At 39.5% G+C, this 12448-nt stretch overlaps 1 protein-coding gene across 1 annotated transcript in view; it reads left to right on the forward strand.

The window, feature by feature from the left end:
- The first annotated feature begins 552 nt into the window (after positions 1-552).
- Positions 553-12448, forward strand: part of C1QTNF3 (C1q and TNF related 3) — a 30510-nt gene continuing 18614 nt past the window's right edge. The window contains exon 1 of the mRNA XM_078772790.1: positions 553-858. Coding sequence (XP_078628916.1) covers positions 790-858 — 69 coding nt within the window. The 5' untranslated portion in view covers positions 553-789. The remainder of the gene's footprint in view (positions 859-12448) is intronic.

Raw genomic sequence — 12448 nt, forward strand, 5'->3', positions numbered from 1 at the left:
GTCCCCCGAGTCTGCCCGGGTGAGATGGGAGTGCCAGGCGTCGCCAACTTTGCCGTGGCACGTCCTCTCTCTCATACCATGCAACCGAGAGATAATATGCGCATCGAATAATGCATCCGGCATTTTTGAATGAAACACATGTCTCATGTTATGCAAACCAAATTTAACATTTATCTGTGCATGTCAAGAGGTGGTGTCTTCAGCTGCTTCATTGGCAGTAACAAAATAGTTATGTTAAATTGAGTTTGGGTTAAAACTTTGTTTGATTCCCTGCAGCTTGATGTAAAACTTTTCTTTAAACAGGTGACATGCCATTGTGTTTGCAGGTGACGATTTTGATTTATTTTCAGCTTTAGTAACTTATGGCGTCGTCTTTGGAGAAGCTTTTGTCCTTCATAGGAAGTCATGGTCTCGAGTGACTTGAGGATGATATATTCATAAGAAAGAAATGGCCAAGAATTTGTTTTTGGCTGGAAATATTATTATGGTGGGATGAAAAACGACGAACAGCTGATCGTGTCTCCGCTTGGTGAATTCGGTAATTCAAACTCCAACGGGAAAGGGTTTTTGCCCACAGTGGACAAACGGGAGATTGTGCGCAGAACTTGCCAGGTGCCTGGCATTTGACTAAATACCATGTAATGAAAACATGATCCCTGCTCCACATGGTCAGCTTCGTCGGGCATATAAAACGGGTTTCGCACACCAGTAAAATCCTTTTTTTCCCCCCCACAAGTGTGTGAAATACGTTCCACTTTGGGTGTGCAGCAGAGCTCGCAAATTCATAACATGTGGAGAAGCGGCGCAACTTTCCTGATGTTTCTCATCCTTTCCTGGTCCTTCGCACAGCACCTTGAGGTGAGGCAGGTCAGGTACCAAATAAGCAGATATCGTGATAACTCGGTATTGTGGTATGTGGAGTCTGGACGAGCAGTGTTGCCTATCGAGGTGTGAGCACTCTAATCTATCCTGGGTTGGAGTCCCGACCCAACTATGCATTGTTACGCTAGTGTTTGTCATGGAGAACAAGGCATCAATGTGTGCCCCTTCCCGAAGGATGGACGTTAAGCCGGACCATCAGTCGGCCAGCACTAGTTGGTGGTGCATGCTAAAGATCCCTCGGTATCTTTCGTCAAGAGCAGGCGAGTTATTGCCAGCACCCTGAACAAATTACAAGCTCCCGTCCAGATCACCTTAGTCGAACGACAGGCCTGGGCAACTGATTCATGAAAGACTTGAGTCGAAAACGCTACCGGACGAGACTGCCAGCATAATGTGCTTCCAATGTATGGCGTACTCGTCGATGCATCACCCTGCCTGTGAAGCACCTCCCTGACAGTTTGTAGCTTATTTGGGATTCCAACCCACACGAGACAACACGAAATGCAAATACAAAGGTTTTTCACAAACCTAAAAAGCACATTATTAAATAATTCAATTTTATCATTTGAGTAATCGCAAGTAATGCAAATGTAAATAATTCGTTGTAATTAATTGTTTTCTTTTTGCTAAAAATGCACAAGGTGTACTTGTTAAATGTGTTACAGTTGTTGAATAATTTAGCAAACCATCTTAAATGTCTGGAATTACAAGTCAATCCATTCAAATGCAAAGTACGATTTTATTGTGTGATTCACACTGTAATTTTATTGTCATTGAAATGAAATTGCAGGCCTTGTGATGAAAGCAACACAACAATGTGAAAATAGCACAGCAAGGTGCTCAGGGCCAATTGCACACCTTGATTTTGGTGAAATTGTTAATTTTACATTTTGAAGGGAGGAAAATGCTGCATGGATGTTCCTTAATATTCCAGCTTTATAACTGCATTTATTGGAATATTTGTCATGATAAACGATTCATATTGAAAACAAAGTAAGCATTTACCGGTGCGGAGTCGAACGAAGCAATTTCATACCTTGAGGAAGGTTGAGTACGAATTAAAGATTTAAAGTTGTTGTTTTTAAGTGGTGAAGCCGCTTCAATATTTGCCTCTGTCCGTCCGTCCGTCAAAAATGAACAAAAAGAACCTTCTAACCACTGTTTAGTTGTAAAGGGTTCTAAAGGGTAATTCTGAAGAGTTCTAAAGGGTTGTAAAAGGTAATTCTAATGGGTTCTAAAGGCTAATTCTAAAGGGTAATTCTGATGGGTTCTGATGGGTTATAATTGGTAATTCTAATGTGTTCTAAAGGGTAATTCTAAAGAGTTAGAATGGGTAATTCTGATGGGTTCTAAAGGGTAATTGTGCAGGGTTCTAAAGAGTTATAATGGGTAATTCTGATGGGTTCTAAAGGGTAATTCTAAAGAGTTATAATGGGTAATTCTCAAGGGTTCTAAAGAGTTATAATGGGTAATTCTGATGGGTTCTAAAGAGTTATAATGGGTAATTCTGATGTGTTCTAAAGAGTAATTCTGATGGGTTCTAAAGGGTAATTCTCAAGAGTTCTAAAGAGTTATAATGGGTAATTCTGATGGGTTCTAAAGGGTAATTGTGCAGGGTTCTAAAGAGTTATAATGGGTAATTCTGATGTGTTCTAAAGGGTAATTCTGAAGTGTTATAATGGGTAATTATGAAGAGTTATAAAGAGTTATAATGGGTAATTCTGATGGGTTCTAAAGGGTTCTAATGGCTAATTCTGATGGGTTCTAATGGGTTCTAAAGGGTAATGCTGAAGGGTTCTACAAGGTAATTCTAATGAGTTTTAAAAGTTAATTCTAATGAGTTTTTTAAAGGGTGATTCTGATGGATTCTAATGGGTTCTAAAGGGTAATTCTGAAGGGTTCTAAAAGGTAATTCTAATGAGTTTTAAAGGGTAATTCTAATGAGTTTTAAAGGGTAATTCTAATGAGTTTTAAAGGGTAATTCTAATGAGTTTTAAAGGGTAATTCTAATGAGTTTTAAAGGGTAATTCTAATGAGATTTAAAGGGTAATTCGAATGAGTTTTTTTAAAGGGTAATTCTAATGAGTTTTAAAGGGTAATTCTAATGAGTTTTAAAGGGTAATTCTAATGAGTTTTAAAGGGTAATTCTAATGAGTTTTAAAGGGTAATTCGAATGAGTTTTAAAGGGTAATTCTGAAGGGTTCTAAAAGGTAATTCTAATGAGTTTTAAAGGGTAATTCGAATGGGGTTTAAAGGGTAATTCTGAAGGGTTCTAAAAGGTAATTCTAATGAGTTTTAAAGGGTAATTCGAATGAGTTTTAAAGGGTAATTCGAATGAGTTTTTTTAAAGGGTAATTCTAATGAGTTTTAAAGGGTAATTCTAATGAGTTTTAAAGGGTAATTCTAATGAGTTTTAAAGGGTAATTCTAATGAGTTTTAAAGGGTAATTCTAATGAGTTTTAAAGGGTAATTCTAATGAGATTTAAAGGGTAATTCGAATGAGTTTTTTTAAAGGGTAATTCTAATGAGTTTTAAAGGGTAATTCTAATGAGTTTTAAAGGGTAATTCTAATGAGTTTTAAAGGGTAATTCTAATGAGTTTTAAAGGGTAATTCTAATGAGTTTTAAAGGGTAATTCTGAAGGGTTCTAAAAGGTAATTCTAATGAGTTTTAAAGGGTAATTCGAATGGGGTTTAAAGGGTAATTCTGAAGGGTTCTAAAAGGTAATTCTAATGAGTTTTAAAGGGTAATTCGAATGAGTTTTAAAGGGTAATTCGAATGAGTTTTTTTAAAGGGTAATTCTAATGAGTTTTAAAGGGTAATTCTAATGAGTTTTAAAGGGTAATTCTAATGAGATTTAAAGGGTAATTCTAATGAGTTTTAAAGGGTAATTCGAATGAGTTTTTTTAAAGGGTAATTCTAATGAGTTTTTTTAAAGGGTAATTCTAATGAGATTTAAAGGGTAATTCGAATGAGTTTTTTTAAGGGTAATTCTAATGAGTTTTAAAGGGTAATTCGAATGAGTTTTAAAGGGTAATTCTAATGAGTTTTAAAGTGTAATTCTAATGAGTTTTAAAGGGTAATTCTAATGAGTTTTAAAGGGTAATTCGAATGAGTTTTAAAGGGCAATTCCAATGAGTTTTAAAGGGTAATTCGAATGAGTTTTAAAGGGTAATTCGAATGAGTTTTAAAGGGTAATTCGAATGAGTTTTAAAGGGTAATTCTAATGAGTTTTAAAGGGTAATTCGAATGAGTTTTAAAGGGTAATTCTAATGAGATTTAAAGGGTAATTCGAAAGAGTTTTTTTAGGGGTAATTCTAATGAGTTTTAAAGGGTAATTCGAATGAGTTTTAAAGGGTAATTCTAATGAGTTTTAAAGGGTAATTCTAATGAGTTTTAAAGGGTAATTCTAATGAGTTTTAAAGGGCAATTCGAATGAGTTTTAAAGGGTAATTCTGAAGGGTTCTAAAAGGTAATTCTAATGAGTTTTAAAGGGTAATTCGAATGAGTTTTAAAGGGTAATTCTAATGAGTTTTAAAGGGTAATTCTAATGAGTTTTAAAGGGTAATTCTAATGAGATTTAAAGGGTAATTCGAATGAGTTTTTTTAAGGGTAATTCTAATGAGTTTTAAAGGGTAATTCGAATGAGTTTTTTTAAAGGGTAATTCTAATGAGTTTTAAAGGGTAATTCGAATGAGTTTTTTTAGGGGTAATTCTAATGAGTTTTAAAGGGTAATTCGAATGAGTTTTAAAGGGTAATTCTAATGAGTTTTAAAGGGTAATTCTAATGAGTTTTAAAGGGTAATTCTAATGAGTTTTAAAGGGCAATTCGAATGAGTTTTAAAGGGTAATTCTGAAGGGTTCTAAAAGGTAATTCTAATGAGTTTTAAAGGGTAATTCGAATGAGTTTTAAAGGGTAATTCGAATGAGTTTTTTTAAAGGGTAATTCTAATGAGTTTTAAAGGGTAATTCTAATGAGTTTTAAAGGGTAATTCTAATGAGATTTAAAGGGTAATTCGAATGAGTTTTTTTAAGGGTAATTCTAATGAGTTTTAAAGGGTAATTCGAATGAGTTTTTTTAAAGGGTAATTCTAATGAGTTTTAAAGGGTAATTCTAATGAGTTTTAAAGGGTAATTCTAATGAGATTTAAAGGGTAATTCGAATGAGTTTTATAAAGGGTAATTCTAATGAGTTTTAAAGGGTAATTCTAATGAGTTTTAAAGGGTAATTCGAATGAGGTTTAAAGGGCAATTCCAATGAGTTTTAAAGGGTAATTCGAATGAGTTTTAAAGGGTAATTCGAATGAGTTTTAAAGGGTAATTCGAATGAGTTTTAAAGGGTAATTCTAATGAGTTTTAAAGGGAAATTCGAATGAGTTTTTTAAAAGGGTAATTCGAATGAGTTTTAAAGGGTAATTCTAATGAAATTTAAAGGGTAATTCGAATGAGTTTTTTTAGGGGTAATTCTAATGAGTTTTAAAGGGTAATTCGAATGAGTTTTAAAGGGTAATTCTAATGAGTTTTAAAGGGTAATTCTAATGAGTTTTAAAGGGCAATTCGAATGAGTTTTAAAGGGTAATTCTGAAGGGTTCTAAAAGGTAATTCTAATGAGTTTTAAAGGGTAATTCGAATGAGTTTTAAAGGGTAATTCGAATGAGTTTTTTTAAAGGGTAATTCTAATGAGTTTTAAAGGGTAATTCTAATGAGATTTAAAGGGTAATTCGAATGAGTTTTTTAAAGGGTAATTCTAATGAGTTTTAAAGGGTAATTCGAATGAGTTTTAAAGGGTAATTCTAATGAGTTTTAAAGGGTAATTCTAATGAGTTTTAAAGGGTAATTCTAATGAGTTTTAAAGGATAATTCGAATGAGTTTTAAAGGGCAATTCCAATGAGTTTTAAAGGGTAATTCGAATGAGTTTTAACGGGTAATTCGAATGAGTTTTAAAGGGTAATTCGAATGAGTTTTAAAGGGTAATTCTAATGAGTTTTAAAGGGTAATTCGAATGAGTTTTTTTAAAGGGTAATTCGAATGAGTTTTAAAGGGTAATTCTAATGAGATTTAAAGGGTAATTCGAATGAGTTTTTTTAGGGGTAATTCTAATGAGTTTTAAAGGGTAATTCGAATGAGTTTTAAAGGGTAATTCTAATGAGTTTTAAAGGGTAATTCTAATGAGTTTTAAAGGGCAATTCGAATAAGTTTTAAAGGGTAATTCTGAAGGGTTCTAAAAGGTCATTCTAATGAGTTTTAAAGGGTAATTCGAATGAGTTTTTTTAAAGGGTAATTCTAATGAGTTTTAAAGGGTAATTCTGATGAGTTTTAAAGGGTAATTCGTATGAGTTTTAAAGGGTAATTCTAATGAGTTTTTTTAAAGGGTAATTCTAATGAGTTTTAAAGGGTAATTCGTATGAGTTTTAAAGGGTAATTCGTATGAGTTTTTTAAAAGGGTAATTCTAATGAGTTTTAACGGGTAATTCGAATGAGTTTTAAAGGGTAATTCTAATGAGTTTTAAAGGGTAATTCGTATGAGTTTTAAAGGGTAATTCGTATGAGTTTTTTTAAAGGGTAATTCTAATGAGTTTTAAAGGGTAATTCGTATGAGTTTTAAAGGGTAATTCGAATGAGTTTTTTAAAAGGGTAATTCTAATGAGTTTTAAAGGGTAATTCTAATGAGTTTTAAAGGGTAATTCTAATGAGTTTTAAAGGGTAATTCTGAAGGGTTCTAAAAGGTAATTGTAATGAGTTTTAAAGGGTAATTCTGAAGGGTTCTAAAAGCTAATTCTAAAGAGTTATAATGGGTAATTCTGATGGGTTCTGAAGGGTAATTCTAAGGGGTCTAAAGGGTCATTCTGAAGGGTTTCGTTCGTTTCTAGGTTTTGCCTATTTCATATAAAAAATGCAAAACTGAACCACTTCCTTCGGACACAGGTACGATAAAAAAAACAAAAAAAAACTTTGCTGCAAAGGGCAATTTCTTAAAATCGATATAATGCATACCTTTATCTACGGAGATCCAAAAGGGTCGAACGATCACATCAAACGTTTTATAATTCTTTAAAGAGGACATTTTTGTTTCTTCAACCTCTCGCACCCTTGGAGGAACAATCACGAAAAATAAACAGGGTGTGGAATTGATCATGGTTATCTTTCTTCAACATTGTGTGTGTGTATACCACACACACAAACAAGTTGGGTCACCCAATTAAAAGTTGTCTTCAACCTCCGACCCAGCATCACCTGTGCAGGGCTAAAATCTGTCGGCTCAATAGGAGTATTACGGTAAGACATCAGCCATAGATATGGATCAGGTTGGTGCAGGATCCATAGATATGGATCAGGTTGGTGCAGGATCATTTTTGCAATGTGTACAGCTTTTTCAGCACATCCGTTGGCCTGTGGATACCTTGTGCTTGCGGTCACATGTTCAAAGCCATATTTTCCAGCAAATTTTGCAAACTCCTTGGACGTGAATTGGCTTCCATTGTCTGAGATGAGAGTATCAGGAATGCCCCAACGAGCAAAGGTTGACTTCATCTTATGAATGAGCATTTCACTTGTGAGAGACGGTAAGTATATGAGCTCGTTGAATCTGGAGTAGTAATCCACCACGACCAGGTAGTGTTTCTTGTCAAACTCAAGGATATCGGCCGCTCTCCGTTCCCATGGACGAGACTGAAGGAGAGTAGGGATTAACTTCGTCACTCCCTGATGTCCATCATCAATAATTATTTTCAACATCTCCGCCTTCATGTTGATCGGTATGACGAGAGTCATACAATAACAGTCCTTCGTAGATGGACAAATGCCCACGATTTTTTTTTTTTTTTTTTGTATACTGAATCGTGGCTCGTGAAAGAGCTTTTTTTTTCTTCTTTTTTTTCTTTTTGTATACTGAATCGAGGCTCGTGAAAGAGCTTTTTTTTTTCTTTTTTTTTTTTGTATACTGAATCGAGGCTCGTGAAAGAGCTTTTTTTTTTCTTTTTTGTATACTGAATCGAGGCTCGTGAAAGAGCTAACATTTATTTCACAAACAAATCAACCAGACAAACAAAATATATAAAAAGAGGGAGCGGAAGACAAGATGGGGAGAGAAGGGGAAGCACACAAACACAACATTTGAGAGCAGGGAGAAGTGTGGGAGGGAGAGGGCTTGGGGGGAGGAGGCATGGGAAGGGGGGGGGGGGGGAGAGGTATAAAACACAAGGGGACCGAAATTAGCGGGGGTAGAAAAGATCAAGGTTTTGGATTGGGGGAAGATAAGAGATGGTGGTGAACAGCTGTTTTAAAGACCTGGAGGGTGGAGTGGGATTGAAGAGAGTGAGGGAGTTTGTTCCAGAGGTGGGAGAAAAGAGGGATGAAGGAGTGAAGGTGAGCAGAAAGTCTTGATTTTGGCAGTTTAACCATAAGAGGGTTGCATGCAGATCTTGTGCGACCTGTAGGAATATTTGGAGGACAGAGCCCAGAGAGAGCTGGGGGGGGGGGGGGGGGGGCAAGGCCATAGAGAAGTCGGTAGAAGACGGAAAGACCACCAACCTGCCTCCGGTGAGTGAGTGAAAGGCCCTTGGAGTTAGCTTCATCACGGGAGATTCCAATGATTCTGAACGCTTTGGTTTCAACAGCGTGAAGACGAGCTAGGTGTGAGGCAGGAGCACCAGACCAGAGGGGAGAGCAGTATTCCATAGAGCTGCGGATGAAAGCCTTGTAAGTGGTGAGGAGCTCAGGTGTGCCAAGGAAGGACTTCGCACGACGGAGGATGCCCAGTCGGCGACTGGCTTTGGAGGCCAGATTTGAAATGTGGTTTTCCCAGGAAAGATCATGGCAGATAGTGAGACCCAAAAGATTGAGTGACAGAACTTCTTGGAGAGGATTATTCAGAAAGTGGATGGGAGGGTTGTCCAGTCGGTCTTTTCGGAGAGACATCGTAAGAGTGTGAGATTTGTCAGGATTGAAAGACATGTTCCATTTGTTTGCCCAGTCTGTGATTTTGTCCAGGTCTGCAGAGAGTGAGGAGGCTGCAGACTGCCGATCTGAGGGATGAGAAATGGAGCGACAGAGAGTGGAGTCGTCAGCAAAGAGATAGAGGATTTTCAAGAGAGTCAGAGAGATCATTGATGAAGACCAGAAAAAGCACAGGGCCCAGAACACTGCCTTGGGGAACTCCAGCCTGAACAGGAAGAGGAGATGAGAGAAACCCATTCAGGGCCACACGTTGACTACGACCAGAGAGGAAGTCCGCCAGCCATGCGTGGAGATTTCCATGGATACCAAAGGAGGAGAGTTTGGTGAGCAGAGCGGGGTGCCAGACCGTATCGAAGGCACGTGAAATGTCAAGGGAGACAGCTCTAATTTCCTGTTTGGCGTTTAGGACCTCCATCCATTGTTGAGAAAGCAGAAGCAGCATGTCCAGAGTAGAGTGACCAGGTCTGAAACCAAATTGATGGTCAGAGATCAAGCCATTGGAGCAGAGGAAAGATTTCATATCTGAAGCAATGATGGATTCCATGACTTTGCTGATAATTGGGAGAAGGCTGATTGGTCTGTAGTTGCTAGGATCTGTTTTTGCACCTTTTTTGTGCAAAGCGGTGATGTTGGCTGATTTCCAAGCAGATGGCAGATGACCTGGAGCAAAAGAGAGGGTGAAGAGAACAGAAAGAGGGAGTGAAAGAGCGGAAGAACATGATTTTAGGACCCGTGGCTGATGCCGTCAGGACTACTTCACAAACAAATCTACCAGACAAACAAAATATATAAAAAGAGGGAGCGGAAGACAAGATGGGGAGAGAAGGGGAAGCACACAAAGAGAGCAGGGAGATGTGTGGGAGGGAGAGGGTTTGGGGGGAGGAGGCGTGGGAAGGGCGGGGGGGGGTGGGAGAAGTATAAAACACAAGGCCACCAAGGACTTCCAGGACAGAGATTGGTATTTCAAAAAAGTGGAATTGGGGTGAAATTAGCGGGGGTAGAAAATATCAAGGTTTTGGATGGGGGAAGATAAGAGATGGTGGTGAACAGCTGTTTTAAACACCTGGAGGGTGGAGTGGGATTGAAGAGAGTGAGGGAGTTTGTTCCAGAGGCGGGAGAAAAGAGGAATGAAGGAGTGAAGGTGAGCAGAGAGTCTTGATTTTGGCCGTTTAACCATAAGAGGGTTGCAGGCAGATCTTGTGCGACCTGTAGGAATATTTGCGGGACAGAGCCCAGAGAGAGCTGGGGGGGGGCAAGGCCAGAGAGGAGTCAGTAGAAGACGGAAAGACCACCAACCTGCCTGCAGTGAGTGAGTGAGAGGCCCTTGGAGTTGGCTTCATCGCGGGAGATTCCAATGATTCTGAATGCTTTGGTTTCAACAGCGTGAAGACGAGCTAGGTGTGAGGGGCAGGCGCACCAGCCCAGAGGGGAGAGCAGTATTCCATTGAGCTGCGGATGAAAGCCTCGTATGTGGTGAAAGCCTTGTATGTTTTCCCAGTACGGATCGAGTATATCCGGTTGGTCATCCATGTACTGAGGCCAACCATGGATGGTGTCATCACTCACATGTTGCAAAACATGATCCAGCCTGGACGCATCTCTGATGACATCTAACTTTCCCTTGGATGCTGGAAAACCTGCCTCGACTCCATGAATGTATGCCTCCACTTCTTCTGACAACTCGCGGTCTGAGGCATGTGAACTACGGGGTGAGGCATGCTGGGAGTGAACTACGGGACAATGCCTCGGCAACAACCATGGACTTGCCTGGCACGTGTTCTCCTGCCACATTAAACCGCATGAGATGCAGGAGGAGGCGTTGGCATCTCAAAGGCAGTTGATCCAGGTCCTTGTTGTTGAGTAATGGCACTAAAGGCTTGTGGTCAGTGACCAACCTAATGGTCTGTAGCCCCCAAAGGTATTGATAAAAATTTTCGCAGGCCCAAACCGAAGCAAGGCATTCTTTTTCGATCTGTTCATACCTGGTTTCTGCAGGACTTAGTGTGCGTGATGCAAAACAGACAGGTCTCAACTTCCCATTAGACTGCTTTTGTAGTCAGACAGCTCCAATGCCATAGCTGCCAGCATCCGCACTCACGATTGTCTCCTTATTTGTATCAAAGAATGCTAGGACCCTTGAAGAGGATAACAGTAGATCTCGTCTCGAAGTAGATCGTTGAGCAGCTTAATTACTGACGATAGGTTAATGACATAACGGCCTAGATGATTATTCCTACCCAGGACCCTGCGTAGCTCTGTTTTGTTTTCAGGTGTGTGCATATCCACAATCACCTGAACTTTAGCTCATGAAGCTCTGACATCTGGTGGTCGATCATGTGACCCAGAAATTCAACTTGGTTCTTCCGAAATTCACACTTTTTCTGGTTCAGTTTGAGACCAGATTTCTTGAGAGTTTCGAGCACTCGATCAAGATTTACATCATGTTCTTTGAGAGTCCTTCCAAAGACCAGCGTATCATCAACATATGGCACGACTCCATTGTGACCCTCCAGCAATTGCGTCATCTTCTGTTGAAAGATTTCCGGCGCCGATGTGATGCCAAAAGGTAACTTATCAAAGGCATACCTGCCAAAGGGAGTGATGAACGTCGTGTCGTTGCACGAATCAGGATGGAGTGGGACTGACCAAAACCCACTCGAAGCATCTAGTTTTGAAAAAACAGAAGCACCAGCCAGTTTGGGAAGTATCTCCTCCATTGTAGGCATTTGAAACTTTGCACAGCGAACTGTTTTGTTCAGGTGTTTCAGGTCAACACAAATTCGGATGTCACCACTCTTCTTGAGAACCGGAACCATGGGGGAGCACCACGGAGTTGGCTCCATCACTCGATGGATGACACCCTTGCTTTCCATTCGTTTAAGCTCAGCCTCTATCTTGGGCAATAGAGGAGCCGACACAGGCCTAGGTGTAGAGACACTGGAAGGTGCAGCATTGTCTTGAAGCTGAATTTTTACTGGGCTGCACCGCAGACAACCCATGTCTGCAAAAATGCTAGCATGTACCTCACCCCTGTACAAAACCAGTCCCATGGCACTTGCTGTTGGTCCACTCAGCAAATTATTGGTACAGTTCTTGACCACATCAAGGGATCACATTGGATTTCCCCACTGACACCTCGAAGTGCTACTTTCGCAGGTTCCAATTTGGGTTTTGGAGCAAGTTTGTCAAACATCCTTTTATTGAGAATATTTACACCTGCCCCAGTGTCTATTTTAAAACACACCGAACAGTTGTTCAAGTCAACCGTCACACACCACGGATGATCTCGGGAACCCGGAACACTCACCTCCCAGAAACATGGTATCTTCCTCATGACCAATCACAACATCAACTACCCTTACACGACAACACTTTCTGTAGTGCCCCATTTTCATGCACCTGTAGCACTTTCCCTTGGCAGCTGGACACGTCTGACTATCCTTATGTGCAAAACCTCCTCAGCCAGTACATTTGGTCATGGGACGAGGTTGAAACGTTTTGTGTGATTTTTCCTTTTGTCTGCTCACCTCTTCCACAGCGGTTGAGTGCTCCTCTTTAAGACCCATCTGATCTATAACGAGTTCTCGTTCTCTTGCCATCTGAATTGCCA

Source organism: Myxine glutinosa, chromosome 2 (assembly GCF_964187855.1).
Source record: "Myxine glutinosa chromosome 2, kmMyxGlut1.1, whole genome shotgun sequence".
Lineage (NCBI taxonomy): Eukaryota > Metazoa > Chordata > Myxini > Myxiniformes > Myxinidae > Myxine > Myxine glutinosa.